At 43.3% G+C, this 15,971-nt stretch overlaps 1 protein-coding gene across 3 annotated transcripts in view; it reads left to right on the top strand.

Annotated features, from left to right (window-relative positions):
- Positions 1 to 15,971, top strand: part of LOC115152061 (IQ motif and SEC7 domain-containing protein 3) — a 45,356-nt gene that overhangs the window by 14,622 nt on the left and 14,763 nt on the right. For all 3 annotated transcript variants that reach the window (XM_029696554.1, XM_029696553.1, XM_029696555.1), the window contains 3 exons: positions 1,615 to 1,737; positions 12,464 to 12,630; positions 14,804 to 14,943. In XM_029696554.1, coding sequence (XP_029552414.1) covers positions 1,615 to 1,737; positions 12,464 to 12,630; positions 14,804 to 14,943 — 430 coding nt within the window. The remainder of the gene's footprint in view (positions 1 to 1,614; positions 1,738 to 12,463; positions 12,631 to 14,803; positions 14,944 to 15,971) is intronic.

Below are 15,971 nucleotides of genomic sequence, written 5' to 3'. Positions count from 1 at the left end.
TTCAACATGTAAAGAGTACTTTTGGGTGTCAGGGAAAATGTATGGAGTAAAAAGTACATTATTTTCTTTTGGAATGTAGTGAAGTAAAAGTAAAAGTAGTCAAAATTACAGATACCCCAAAAAACGGGGTATCTTTGAAGTAATTTTACTTAAGTACTTTACACCAATGATTGTATGCTCCAAAAGTATTGTATGCTCAATTTAATAAACATTTTATACTAATACAATTGCTCAGAGAAATTGATTTTGTTTAACAAGTAATACAAAAAAATACAAAAAATCTAAATATTGGATAATGACACTGAGCCTTTTTCTAAAATGTTTTATGAGATTGGAGAACACATTGTGAGGGATATTAGGTCATCCCTCCATACAGAATATTTCCAGATCCTTGACATCCTTCGTCTGCGCTTATGGACTACCCTCTTCAATTCAAACCAGAGGTTTTCAATGGGGTTCATGTCTTGAGTGTGATGTTGATTTTGTGGTCAATTAACAATTTCTTTGTGGATTTTGATGTGTGCTTGGAGTTATTGTCCTGCTGGAAGACCCAGGACTAGTGGAAGCAAATTTTCCCCATAACATCACAGCTCCACCACCAGATTTTACAGTAGGGATAATGTATTTTCTGCATATGCATTGTTCTTTCGAAGGCCAAACCCACCGCTGGTGTGCACGGCCAAAGACCTCTATTTTCATGTCATATGACCAAGCACCGGTTCCAATCCAAGTGACAATGCCATTAAGCAAACCTCCAAACTTTGGTCAGTTGACATGAAAGTTGAGCTGTTTGGCCATGCGCCACAATGGTTGGTCTGGCCTTTAAAAGAACATTGCATTTGCAGAAAATGTTGACCTCTAGTTTTCTGGGAGTTTTGTATTACTTGTTAAACAAAATCTCTTTCTCTGAGCAATTGTATTAGTACAGTATATGTAGTTTGAGCATACAATATAGCATAGTATTTGTATTATTTAATTTATACAGTCTTTTTGCTGATCTTTATCAAGGGATCCAATAATTCCGGACCCCACTGTACATGCGAGCACACACACACACAAACACACACACACACACACACACACACACACACACACACACACACACACACACACACACACACACACACACATGGATGCATGCTCTCATACTGCAGAGAGAGAGAGAGCCAGGAGAGAGTGTGTTTTGCTTCGAGAAAAAATAGGTCACAGCACTCAGCACAATGTTTTTCTCTACATCTCTCGCCCTTCTCTCTCTTCTTTTCTCTCTACTCCCCCTCTCTCTCTCTCTCTGTCTCACACAGCTTTCTTTGCCCTTATCCATTGGACAGAATATGTACTGTATATTTGCATTTGTTAAGTGTGTAAGCATATGTGTGTGTGTGTGTGTGTGTATATATGTGTTCCAGGTCAGTGGTTCTGTAATGAAACTATGACTAAAAAAGGAAGAAAAAAAACACCAAGAGCAGTTGTATACACACACACACACACACACACACACACACACACACACACACACACACACACACACACACACACACACACACACCAATGACGTCAACAGTGACATGAGCGAGACATACGCAACTAACCTCTCCTCCCCCTCTGTCTCTCTAGCTGTGTGGTGGATGAGATGGACTTCTCTGGGATGGAGCTAGATGAGGCTCTGAGGAAGTTCCAGTCTCACATCAGAGTCCAGGGAGAGGCCCAGAAGGTGGAGAGACTCATTGAAGCTTTCAGGTCAGACCCATCATCCAATCACATCACACCCTTAAATTGATCAGTCAATCAGGGTTACTCCAGGGTTAGGCACTCTCGTTCTAGAGTGCCATGAACAGCAGGTTCCGACGTCGCACCACATTTGACCTAACTACTAATAACCCCAGCAGCTGAGATAATCTATCAATATCAGAGATTAGCTCAATTCCACCTACCAAGTGTTCTCCCAGGTCTAAAACAAGAAGTGTCCTACATCCTGGATCAGGGTCTTTAGTATTTGGTATTGGTATTTTATTAGGATCCCCATTCAGCAGCTACTCTTCCTGGGGTCCACACAAAACATGAAACATAATACAGAATGACATAATACAGAACATCATTAGACAAGAACAGCTCAAGGTTGACATAATACAGAACTGGGAGGGGGTAGTAGGGTAGACATGCTATTACAGGTCTGTTAGGTAACAGATGTTATGTCATCTGTCATAAGGGTGACATAAGAAGTCATTTTAACGGAGGTATTCCTTTACAGATAAACACATTAATTTTGCATGTGATCATGTGAGCACGTGATCTTATGAGATCTCATTTAATGTGAAGTTAATGTGACAACATGTGAAGCAATATGTGACAACATGTGAAGCAGTGGTGACCCGTTATTTTGGCATTAATACATGTCACATATCAGTTTGCAAACAAGGTAAAAAAAATAACAAAAATGATCATTGAGTTAATAAAGCCACATTTTGTAAGGCAGCTCCAAAATGCAGGTGTTTCAGCCTAGCTCAGTGCTTTCTGTGGTTGTGGGGCAGCCAGCGGAAAATACGGAACGTAGGGGCTGGTAATGTTTTCTAGTTGCGCCATGATTGGTTCAATGTTCTGTCACTCGTGGGGAAACTATGCCTTGAAAAATCAAAGGGTAGAGCTTGAGAATTCGAACCCCTTGGGTGCTGCCATAGAGTTACGTTAGAAGTGCCCATCCAAGAAGGCTCAAGGTCATTGGCCACAGATAAAATTGAGTCAAATCACGTATCTACAGTAGCTTTGATAGCAAGCTAGCAGTCATCAACATGAATGAAGTCGACAATCTACTGGCAAATCCTTTTCAATCCTTGTCATATGAAGAGGAATAATGAAGAGAAATTATAGATAAAATGTATCGGTGCTCATCGGCCATTGGACATAAACATTACACAACAAGTTGGAAATCGCAAATTCAACAATGAGTGGTTTGGAAGGAACAGTGGCTAACTGCAAGCATTGCAAAGCAATCACTAGCCTGTTATTCAGTGGAGTGGGTGTGGTCCCAAATCTGGGTTTAAGGGTGTCTTTTCCAAGCTTAAAAGGATTAACATTCAACATTGGCAGTGCTGTCAATCCGGCAAGACTTCTGCCGCGCTCAAAAGAACTGGAAACTCGGAACTGGGAAATCTGACTTCAGTGCGTTCAAGACAATTGGGAACTTGGAAAAAAACGAGCTCCGACTGGGAAAATACGTTTTGAATGGTCATCCAACTTAGAATTGCAGGTCACCTCTTTCTAGAGCTCCAACCTGAAGATCACTGATGTCATCATGATTCAACCTTGTTTTTTTACGTGTTCCCAGTTGTCTTGAAAGCACCATAAATCCAGAGAATGATAGACTTTGATGATAAAGTTTGCCCACGAAGGACCGCCGCGCCACCTTCCTGTTCAAGTGAGCACAGCACCTAAAGGTGAGTCCAAAAATGTCTTGTATGCTGCTGCATAAATGATGTAATATGCCAGGGAGATATGTATACTGTAGCTAAGAAAGTAATACTAGCTGTATGTTGTGTAGTAAGCTGTTAGCTGTTGGTGGTGCACATGTAGCCTATAGCCTGTTTTAGAGAATTGTCATCATCGAATATTGTAAGAGCTTTCATTATATGCTTATATGCACCCTTTATTTATCCACGGTTCTGACTTGGTGTACAGGGAGAATACTGTAAGACCGGCCCACGTTCTGTATTCTGTCGCTGTACATTTCAAAAGTGCTAAACAAATAGTTATATTGACCACGTCCGTCCTAGTTCGCTCATTAAAGTCTCAATCGAAGTAACAGATTGCCTCTTATCCGCTTGTCATCCCCTTATGACAGTTTGTACATCTCAACTGTCAGCAGAAACCACATTTGCTTAAGCAAGTAAGCCATATTAGCTCAGTTTTTTATGCTCACTTAGAATCTAGCCCTATCAGATCTGCGCTAACAAACACCTGCATAGCAGTTGTTTCGGTGGTGGATGTCACGTTGGTATGAAGGATCGGGAGACAGATGCAGGAATGCGTATTTTTATTTATTTAATTAAGCCCAAATTAAGGCGTACCGTGTAAAGGCACGGGGACAAAGACCAAACAAACACGTAACAAAACAGGGTAGAAACCCAAAACAAAAGAGCAAGGAGTACCTTGAATAAATAACACACGCACACAATGATTAACCCACGGGACGAGACCCATAATCATCTGCGCAATCCACAATGGCACGAAAGCCAAAACACACAGCACATGTACTCACACGCACCAACGGACATTGTAACAATAAACGACAGCCCAATGGAAACCAAAGGGCACACTTATACAAGTACTAATCAGTGGGAACAGTGTGTGTAATGAATGTTCCGGAGGGATCCGTGACAGTGGAACTGCATTAGAGCTGTCAAATCCACAAGTGGCCCCTGGAATTATACCAGGACTTGCATGTTTACTAGTTGGAACACTGGAATAGGATATGTGATCTACACCTCGATTAGGCTGATAGAAATCCTCACTATTTTCTTTAATGATTTAAATCTGATTGTCATTATTTCTATATAGAGTAGCTGTCACGATTACCAGGATCAGTAGAGAGGCAGAGTCAGGTGCAGGAGATCCGGAGTGATAGTGGTTTTTAATAGGAAATCCGGGAACAACACAAGAAACCGACAGGCACAGGGCGCACATAAACTCAACTAGGGAAAACACGTTCCCAAAACAAAAGACGCATGGGGCGCAGCCCGGTAAATATACACTGCTCAAAAAAATAAAGGGAACACTTAAACAACACAATGTAACTCCAAGTCAATCACACTTCTGTGAAATCAAACTGTCCACTTAGGAAGCAACACTGATTGACAATCAATTTCACATGCTGTTGTGCAAATGGAATAGACAACAGGTAGAAATTATAGGCAATTAGCAAGACACCCCCAATAAAGGAGTGGTTCTGCAGGTGGGGACCACAGACCACTTCTCAGTTCCTATGCTTCCTGGCTGATGTTTTGGTCACTTTTGAATGCTGGCGGTGCTTTCACTCTAGTGGTAGCATGAGACGGAGTCTACAACCCACACAAGTGGCTCAGGTAGTGCAGCTCATCCAGGATGGCACATCAATGCGAGCTGTGGCAAGAAGGTTTGCTGTGTCTGTCAGCATAGTGTCCAGAGCATGGAGGCGCTACCAGGAGACAGGCCAGTACATCAAGAGACGTGGAGGAGGCAGTAGGAGGGCAACAACCCAGCAGCAGGACCGCTACCTCCGCCTTTGTGCAAGGAGGAGCAGGAGAAGCACTGCCAGAGCCCTGCAAAATGACCTCCAGCAGGCCACAAATGTGCATGTGTCTGCTCAAACGGTCAGAAACAGACTCCATGAGGGTGGTATGAGGGCCCGACGTCCACAGGTGGGGGTTGTTCTTACAGCCCAACACCGTGCAGGACGTTTGGCATTTGCCAGAGAACACCAAGATTGGCAAATTCGCCACTGGCGCCCTGTGCTCTTCACAGATGAAAGCAGGTTCACACTGAGCACGTGACAGACGTGACAGAGTCTGGAGACGCCGTGGAGAACGTTCTGCTGCCTGCAACATCCTCCAGCATGACCGGTTTGGCGGTGGGTCAGTCATGGTGTGGGGTGGCATTTCTTTGGGGGGCCGCACAGCCCTCCATGTGCTCGCCAGAGGTAGCCTGACTGCCATTAGTTACCGAGATGAGCTCCTCAGACCCCTTGTGAGACCATATGCTGGTGCGGTTGGCCCTGGGTTCCTCCTAATGCAAGACAATGCTAGACCTCATGTGGCTGGAGTGTGTCAGCAGTTCCTGCAAGAGGAAGGCATTGATGCTATGGACTGGCCCGCCCGTTCCCCAGACCTGAATCCAATTGAGCACATCTGGGACATCATGTCTCGCTCCATCCACCAACGCCACGTTGCACCACAGACTGTCCAGGAGTTGGCGGATGCTTTAGTCCAGGTCTGGGAGGAGATCCCTCAGGAGACCACCTGCCACCTCATCAGGAGCACGCCCAGGCGTTGTAGGGAGGTCATACAGGCACGTGGAGGCCACACACACTACTGAGCCTCATTTTGACTTGTTATAAGGACATTACATCAAAGTTGGATCAGCCTGTAGTGTGGTTTTCCACTTTAATTTTGAGTGTGACTCCAAATCCAGACCTCCATGGGTTGATAAATTGGATTTCCATTGATTTTTTTTGTGTGATTTTGTTGTCAGCACATTCAACTATGTAAAGAAAAAAGTATTTAATAAGATTATTTATTTCATTCAGATCTAGGATGTGTTGTTTAAGTGTTCCCTTTATTTTTTTGAGCAGTATATTTTTTACTTAACACTTATTTTTGTTAAAACTGCATTGTTGGTTAAGGGCTTGTAAGTAAGCATTTCACTGTTAGGTCTACACCTGTTGTATTCGGCACGTGACAAATACAATTTGATTTGATGATGAAATCCAACATCGAATTGCTTGAACAAGTGCTGCCTTTGGCAAACTCAGAAACAGGATCTTCAAGGATCGCAACACTACCACCAGGAACAAAGTGGAAGTGTACAAGCTGTGATCATCCCGACCCTGCTATACAGTGCGGAAACCTGGACCGCATTTTGAAAACACATCAAACCACTTGAATGATTCCACCAACGCTGCCTCAGGAAAATACTTAACATCAGCTGGGAAGACAGACAAACCAAAATCAGTGACCTGGAGTGAACCAACTCCTCCAATATAGATGCCATCGTAATGAGACCAACTCCGATGGGCAGGTCACCTCATGAGGATGAGCGACTCAAGGCTTCCTAAACAGATCTTCTACTCACAGCTAGAGAAAATAGTTGCATTTTGTAGTTTATTTGAAAATACCAACTTTTGAAATACTCAAGGTAGTCGAATATAGAGATTCAACTAAAGGCATCCATTGGCATCTATTTCCTCTGATATTCAAATACAGGTCTCAGAAAAACAAATAATATTTGAAGGTATTTGAATATATGCAAGTCATTTGACTGCCAAAAAACTGTTTAACAGACATTTTTCAGAATTGCTTTACATCATGCATTACATTACTCTTTACATCATTGTCATAGCCTATGATTCTTTAACGGTCATTTTAGATCTTGGTTAATCATTTAAGATGGAAATTGCATTTGATGAACATCAAGGTCTCTAACTTTAGGTCTCAAACTTAAACTCAATATTAGGAAGGTGTTCCTAATGTTTGGTAAACTCAGTGTATATGGTTCTACACAAATGGCCTAGGACATGGACATATGATAGACACATTTTTATGTACAAAAATATAGAATTAATAATAATAATTAACACTGAGAGTGGTAAATCAACACTGAAAGTGTGGAGTCTGTGGACCCATATAGACACTTGAAAAGTGTTCAATTAATACACTGCTTAGTGTAAAGACTTATTCAAATATTTTCAGTGTTAATTGTCAGTGTTAATATTATACATTCATTATATATATATTATATATATAATTTTACCACCGATAATTTGCAGTGCAGTATAGTATCGCCTCTTATTTATACTTACAGTTCCCTTTTTCTACATTTTGTTATGTTACAGCCTTATTCTAAAATTGATTAAATACTTATCCTCATCAATCTATACACAATACCCCATAATGACAAAGCAAAAACAGCATTGAAGGTCCCCAAGAACACAGTGGCCTCCATCATTCTTAAATGGAAGAAGTTTGGAACCACCAACACTTTTCCTAGAGCTGGCCGCCTGTCCAAACTGAGCAATCGGGGGAGAAGGGCCTTGGTCAGGGAGGTGACCAAGAACCTGATGGTCACTCTGACAGAGCTCCAGAGTTCCTCTGTGGAGATGGGAGAACCTTTCAGAAGGACAAACATCTCTGCAGCACTCCACCAACCAGGCCTTTATGATAGAGTGGCCAGACTGAAGCCACTCCTCAGTAAAAGGCACATGACAGCCCGCTTGGAGTTTGCCAATGAGAAACAAGATTCTCTGGTCTGATGGTCTGATGAAACCAAGATCGAACTCTTTGGCCTGAATGCCAAGCGTCACATCTGGAGGAAACCTGGCACCATCCCTACGATGAGCATGGTGGTGGCAGCATCATGCTGTGGGGATGTTTTTCAGCGTCAGGGACTGGGAGACTAGTCAGGATTGAGGGAAAGATGAATGGAGCAAAGTACAGAGAGATCCTTGATGAAAACCTACTCCAGAACGCTGAGGACCTCAGACTGGGGTGACTGTTCACCTACCAACAGGACAATGACCCTAAGCACACAGCCAAGACAACGCAGGATTGGCTTCGGGAAAAGTCTCTGAATATCCTTGAGTGGCCCAGCCAGAGCTCGGACTTGAACCTGATCAAACATCTCTGGAGAGACCTGAAAATAGCTGTGCATTGATGCTCCCCATTCAACCTGAGCTTGAGAGGATCTGCAGAGAAGAATGGTAAAAATTCCCCAAATGCAGGTGTGCCAAGCTTGTAGCGTCACACCCAAGAGGCTATAATCAATGCCAAAGGTGCTTCAACAAAGTACTGAATAAAGGGTCTGAATACTTATGTAAATGTGATATTTCAGTTTTTTTGTTATATACATTTGTAGAAATGTTTAAAAACCTGTTTTTGCTTTGCCATTATGGGGTATTGTGTGTAGATTGATGAGGGGGAAGAAACAATTTAATCAATTTTAGAATATGGCTGTAACGTAACAAAATGTGAAAAAAGTAAAGGGGTCTGAATACTTTCCGAATGCATGGTATACTGTACAACACCTAACTGTATTTGGGAAGTACACAGAAATTCTAATTCCAATTATTTTCAATACTTACAAATATTTTTATTCCCTTTCTGAATTGACTGGAACTGACTTCAACATTGGTTAGCATACTTGGGATGCAACCATGCCTAGGATAAACGATGAAACACCTCCTTCCCCCTCTCCACTATATAAGCCTTTGACGAAAAGATAACCAGTAGTTCCAGTACGTGAGGTCTGCAGCCTCTACGTTAGAAGGACACATGTCAAGAACAGAACTAAGCCAACCTTGGCGTGAGCTATGGTATGAACTGGTATGAACTTTGAGCTTATTCACTACAGAAGTGATACTTCCTAGCCGTTGAGTTAGCAGCGGCCGCTGTCGACGTGGGCTAGGAAAGGACGGACGACGGATCCAGTCTAACAAACAGACGAAGATACCACCACGTATCCAATTTACCACCAGAGACATTGTTCCGAGAACAGGAAGATCTGTTGGCCAACCCGGCCAGCATCTACGACCAATCTACCGAAGCGCAGCTCAGAGTAAATATTTATTGCATTTTCCTTTTCCAAATGGGCGGTAATTTAGAATGCATAAGATAATGTATTTACGATAGCATAGCTGCTGTTTCTCTGTTCCTAAATCTTCCCGCTCTTTCATTCAAGCCCAACCCCCTTTCCTTTGTGTAACCAGGTTCCGTCCACCGGGACGTTTTCTGTATGACATCATTGGTATTCTGTGTATTTGTAATTCTGTGTGATTAGTTAGGTATTTAGTAAATAAATAATTAAACCCAATTTTGTATTGCTGATTCAACTTGTTAGCCAGGGTTCGTGAAGATAACCAAGAATTTACAACTTTCATTATGAGACTGAAAATAAGATAAGGGTTAATATTGACTGCTATCGATGTAAAATATTACTAAGTATTTTAAGAGTTTATTCGGAAGATAACAGCTCTATAAACGTTCTTCCGTGGTGCCCCGACTTTCTAGTTAATTACATTTACATGATTAGCTTAATCAGGTAATATTAATTACAGAGAAATCATTTTATAAGTTAGCATGTCATATCACTTAATCCGGCATAGCCAAAGACACGACAGGATATTTTCAGTCCCCTGAGGGGAATAGGCTTTGTCGTACCCTCTTCACGACTGTCTTGGTGTTTGAATAGTTTGTTGGTGATGTGGACACCAAGGAACTTGAAGCTCTCAACCTGCTCCACTACAGCCCCATTGATGGGAATGGGGGTGTGCTCTGTCCTCCTTTTCCTGTAGTCCACAATCATGATCTTGATCACGTTGAGGGAGAGATTGTTATCCTGGCCCCACACGGCCAGGTTTCCAACCTCCTCCCTATAAGCTGTCTCATTGTTGTCGGTGATCAGGCCTACCACTGTTGTGTCGTCTGCAAACTTAATGATGGTGTTGAAGTCGTGCCTGGCCATGCAGTCGTGGGTGAACAGGGAGTGCAGGAGGGGACTGAGCACGCACCCCCTAATGGCCCCCGTGTTGAGGATCAGCGTGGCAGATGTGTTGTTACCTACCCTTACCACCTGGGGGCGGCCCGTCAGGAAGTCCAGGATCCAGTTGCGGTGGGAGGTGCTTAGTCCCAGCGTCCTTAGCTTAGGGATGAGCTTTGAGTGCTCTATGGTGCTGAGCTGTAGTCAATGAATAGCATTCTCACGTATGTGTTCCTTTTGTCCAGGTGGGGCAGTGTGGACTGCAATAGAGATTGCATCATCTGTGGATCTGTATGCAAATTGTAGTGGGTCAAGTGTTTCTGGGATAATGGTGTTGATGTGAGCCATGACCAGCCTTTCAAAGCACTTCATGGCTACAGACGTGAATGCTACGGGTCGATAGTCATTTAGGCAGATTACCTTAGTGTGCTTGGGCACAGGGACTATGGTGGTCTGCTTGAAACATGTTGGTATTAGACTCAGTCAGGGACAGGTTGAAAATGTCAGTGAAGACAGTTGCCAGTTGGCCAGCATGCTTCAGTGTTGCTAGCCTCGAAGCGAGCATAGAAGTAATTTAGCTCGTATGGTAGGCTCTTGTCACTGGGCAGCTCACGGCAGTGCTTCCCTTTATAGTCTGTAATAGTTTGCAAGCCCTGCCACATCCGATGAGCGTTGGAGCTGGTGTAGTACGATTCAATCTTAGTTCTGTATTGATGCTTTGCCTGTTTGATTGTTTTTTGGAGGGCATAGCGGGATTTCTTATAAGCTTCTGGGTTATAAGCTTCTGAGTCCCGCTCCTTGAAAGCGGCAGCTCTATCCTTTAGCTCAGTGTGGATGTTGCCTGTAAACCATGGCTTCTGGTTGGGGTATGTACGTATGGTCACTGTGGGGATGACGTCATCGATGCACTTATTGATGAAGTCAGCGACTGATGTGGTGTACTCCTCAATGCCATCGGAAGAATCCCGGAATATATTCCAGTCAGTGCTAGCAAAACAGTCCTGTAGCTTAGCATCTGCTTCATCTGCTTCTTTATTGACCGAGTCACTGGTGTTTCCTTCTTTAGTTTTTTAGTTTTTGCTTGTAAGCAGGAATCAGGAGGATTGAATTATGGTCAGATTTGCCAAATTGAGGGCGAGGGAGAGCTTTGTACAAGTCTTTGTGTGTGGAGTAAACTTGGTCTAGGGTTTTTTTCCCTCTGGTTGCACATTTAACATGCTGGTAGAAATGAGGTAAAACAGATTGAAGTTTCCCTGCATTAAAGTCCCCGGCCACTAGGAGTGCCACCGCTGGATGAGCGTTTTCCTGTTTTCTTATGGCCTCATACAGCTCATTGAGTGCAGTCTTAGGATATTATCCATTAGGATATTGGTGGAGAGGTGGCTACCTAGGTATGTGAAACTGGGAATGTTTTCAAGTATTGTATTTTTGGCAGTGATCTTGGGGGATGGCAGGTTGCTTCCCATGGTTGCTGGAAGAAGATCTTTGTTTTTCTGGGGTTAAGTGTTAGACCCATCCTGCTGTATGCTTTTGTGAATATGTTAGCAGTGACCTGGAGATCAGCTTCTGAACTCACACAAACACACACACACACATACTGCTCCTTCCCAGTGTCAAGAGTATTTGATGTGCAGCAGGACTCTCAAGAATCTGAAAACTCAGGAAGCTTGTATGTGTGTATCTCTTCTCAGGATGTAAGAACCCACAAATAAACACTATTACATAATGTCTGAAGTTAAGAAAGAAACATTAAATAGTTACTAACTAATGACACGAATGGACGAGCAGTTTGTCTCTGAGGCTATTACAACAGAATACCTTTCTGTCTCGGCAGATAGCCTAGCATTTAGTGTTGGGCCAGACAGAAAGGTTGCTAGTTTGAATCCCTTAGCCGACAAAGTGGAAAATCTGTTGATGTGCCGTTGAGCAAGGCACTTAACCCTAATTACGTCAGGGTTGCTGTTGACCCCACTCTCAGGGGGAGTTGGTATATGCAAAAAACACATCCAATTCATGTCCAGTGCACAGAAATAGGACACATTTATGCGTCCACCAAATTATTATTGTTATTATTTCACTCTCTTTATCTTTGTGTCCCTTTCACTGTCTCGCTCTTTCACTCTGTCTCTCTCTTTGACTATCTCATTCTCTGTCTCTTTTTCAATATCTCCCTCTGCCCCCCTGTTAGAGGTACAGTATGTGTAACAACAACTCTCTTTACATCTCTCTCTCTCCATCTCTCCAGTCAGAGGTATTGTATGTGTAATCCCGAGGTGGTGCAGCAGTTCCATAACCCAGACACCATTTTCATCCTGGCCTTTGCTGTGGTCCTCCTCAACACTGATATGTATTCCCCTAACATCAAACCTCAACGCAAGATGGGCCTTGACGACTTCATACGCAACCTACGAGGTGACTGGCTGTCTTTGTATATGTGTGTCTGTGTTTGTCTGTCTGTGTGTTGTTCGTGTGTGAAACACACAAGTCTATAAACGGTACCTAGCTTGTTAAACGGTACCTAACTTGTTAAACGGTACCTAGCTTGTTAAACGGTACCTAGCTTGTTAAACGGTACCTAGCTAATTAAACGGTACCTAGCTTGTTAAACGGTACCTAACTTGTTAAACGGTACCTAGCTTATTAAACGGTACCTAGCTTGTTAAACAGTACCTAACTTGTTAAACGGTACCTAGCTTGTTAAACGGTACCTAGCTTGTTAAACGGTACCTAGCTTGTTAAACGGTACCTAGCTTGTTAAACGGTACCTAGCTTGTTAAACGGTACCTAGCTTGTTAAACAGTACCTAGCTTATTAAACGGTACCTAGCTTGTTAAGGGGGTTGTGTCTTTGTTTTTGCCTTTTTTGCTTTTCTTTTGAGCCTACTGATAGAATAAAAATAATCTGAAGTCCACGGTGGTAATTTTTGGACAGTGTGTGCCTGTGTGTGTTTGACTCAGTATAGTAAGCTGCAGAAGTCTTGCAACATTTATGACAGCGTTTCTGAGCCTGGTGTTAGAGACTAGAGACACTGGAGCGGTTATTTATAGAACAGGCGCACAGACAATGCTTTGTACACTGAGCATACCAAACATTAGGAACACCTTCCTAATATTGAGTTACACCCCCTTTCGCCCTCAGAACAGCCTCTATTTGTCGGGGCATGGACTCTAGAAGGTGTCAAAAGCGTTCCACAGGGATGCTATCCCATGTTGACTCCCACAGTTGTATCAAGTTACACACCGGAAACATTCGGGAAACTGGAGCGTGAAAAAAACAGCAGTGTTGCAGTTCTTGACACAAACCGGTGTGCCTGGCACCTACTACCATACCCTGTTCAAAGGCACTTAAATATTTTGTCTTGCCCATTCACCCTCTGAATGGCACATATACACAATACATGTCTCAATTATCTCAAGGTTTAAAAATCCTTATCTAACCTGTCTCCTCCCCTTAATCTACACTGATTCAAGTGGATTTAACAAGTGACATCAATAAGGGATCATAGACTGACCAGGTGAATCCAGGTGAAAGCTATCTCATGTTTTATATACTCATTGTATATTTTAATACAACACAGGACCAATTTCATATGGAATGAGTGACAGCTGGTTGAAGGAGACAGATTGAATTGTGGAGGGATCAGGGATGGTGAGTCTAGAGAACACACCAAATCGAGGGGTGAGAGAGGATGGACTGGGGGCTGATTAACTCCTGTCCGCTTCCGAGTGGCGCAGCGGTCTAAAGCACTGCATCTCAGTGCTACAGGCATCACTACAGACCCTGGTTTGATTCCAGGCTGTATCACAACTGGCTGTGACTGGGAGTCCCATAGGGCGGTGCACAATTGGCCCAGCATCGTCCGGGTTTGGCCGATGTAGGCCGTCATTGTCAATAAGAATTTGTTCTTAACTGACTTGCCTAGTTAAATGAAATAAATACATCAATAATTATGTTCTACTGGGGATGAGGCTTCTGTTGAGTCTCTTTTGACTGAAACACAACACAAGTTCTCCCTCTAGTGGTGAGATACAGCCACAGCAGGGTGATAGATTGGATTTTTATTTTGTCACATGCACAGGGTCGCAGATGTAGTTGCAATGTACAGTGAAATACTTAAGCTCAGTGCAGGTGTGAATGAAACAATAATATTAATAATAAAATAATAATAATATGGTAGGAGTAGTGGTGGCTATTCAGTATGATACATGTCCATTGGGCTGGGGGCAGGGTAGATGTCTGTTGAGGGGGGATGTCCAATGGGGAAGCAGAAAAGGGTGGGGGGGGGGGGGGGGCTGAATAGTGGTGGCTATTCAGTAGCCTGATGGTCTGGGGGTAGAAGCTATTGGCCAGTCTGTTCGTTTTAGCCATGATGCCCCTGTACTGCCCGCATCTGAGTGATGGAAGTGGGGAGAACAGGCCATGGCTCGAATGGCTGAGGTCCCTGATGATCCTAACATCAGCCACTCCTGCCCTGTCCTGCAACGAGCCTGAACCAGGGATGGAGTCAATTCAGTTTGCAATTCATTTTCTGAATTCCTTCTCTAGTTCCTTGTGTGTGACTGGTAGTGTGTCCCTGTTCCCTCAGGAGTGGACGATGGGGCAGACATCCCCAGGGAGATGGTGACAGGGATCTATGAGAGGACCCAGCAGAGAGAGCTACGCTCCAACGAAGACCACGTCACATACGTCAGCCGTGTGGAACAGTCCATACTGGGCATGAAGACTGTGAGTGTGTTGTGTGACTGAGCGAGAGATAGAAAGAGAGATTTGTGTATGTGTGTGTGTGAGAGATAGTGAGAGAGATAGAAAGAGAGAGTGGAGTCTGTGTGTGTGTTTACCCCATGGTGTACAGTTGAAGTCGGAAGTTTACATACACCTCAGCCAAATACATTTAAACTCAGTTTTTCACAATTCCTGACATTTAATCCTAGTAAAAATTCCCTGTCTTAGGTCAGTTAGGATCACCACTTTATTTTAAGAATATGAAATGTCAGAATAATAGTAGAGAGAATGATTTATTTCAACTTTTATTTCTTTCATCACATTCCCAGTGGGTCATAAGTTTACATACACTCAATTAGTATTTGTTAGCATTGCCTTTAAATTGTTTAACCTGGGTCAAACGTTTCAGGTAGCCTTCCACAAGCTTCCCACAATAAGTTGGGTGAATTTTGGCCCATTCCTCCTGACAGAGCTGGTGTAACTGAGTCAGGTTTGTCTGCCTCCTTGCTCGCACACGCTTTTTCAGTTCTGCCCACAAATGTTCTATAGGATTGAGGTCAGGGCTTTGTGATGGCCACTCCAATACCTTGACTTTGTTGTCCTTAAGCCATTTTGCTACAACTTTAGAAGTATGCTTGGGGTCATTGTCCATTTGGAAGACCCATTTGCGAGCAAGCTTTAACTTCCAGACGGATGTCTTGAGATGTTGCTTCAATATATCCACATCATTTTCCTGCCTCATGATGCCATCTATCTCTCCTGCAGCAAAGCACCCCCACAACATGATGCTGCCACCCCCGTGCTTCATGGTTGGGATGGTGTTCTTCGGCTTCTTTCTCCAAACATAACGATGGTCATTATGGCCAAACAGTTCTATTTTTGTTTCATCAGACCAGAGGACATTTCTCCAAAAAGTACGATCTTTGTCCCCATGTGCAGTTGCAAACCGTAGTCTGGCTTTTTTATGGTGGTTTTTGGAGCAGTGGCTTCTTCCTTGCTGAGCGGCCTTTCAGGTTATGTCGATATAGGAC

The sequence above is a fragment of the Salmo trutta genome, chromosome 17 (genome assembly GCF_901001165.1).
Source record: "Salmo trutta chromosome 17, fSalTru1.1, whole genome shotgun sequence".
In the NCBI taxonomy this organism is placed as follows: Eukaryota; Metazoa; Chordata; class Actinopteri; order Salmoniformes; family Salmonidae; genus Salmo; species Salmo trutta.
Note: the sequence above shows the minus strand (reverse complement) of the source record. Positions and strands in the feature narration are given on the sequence as shown.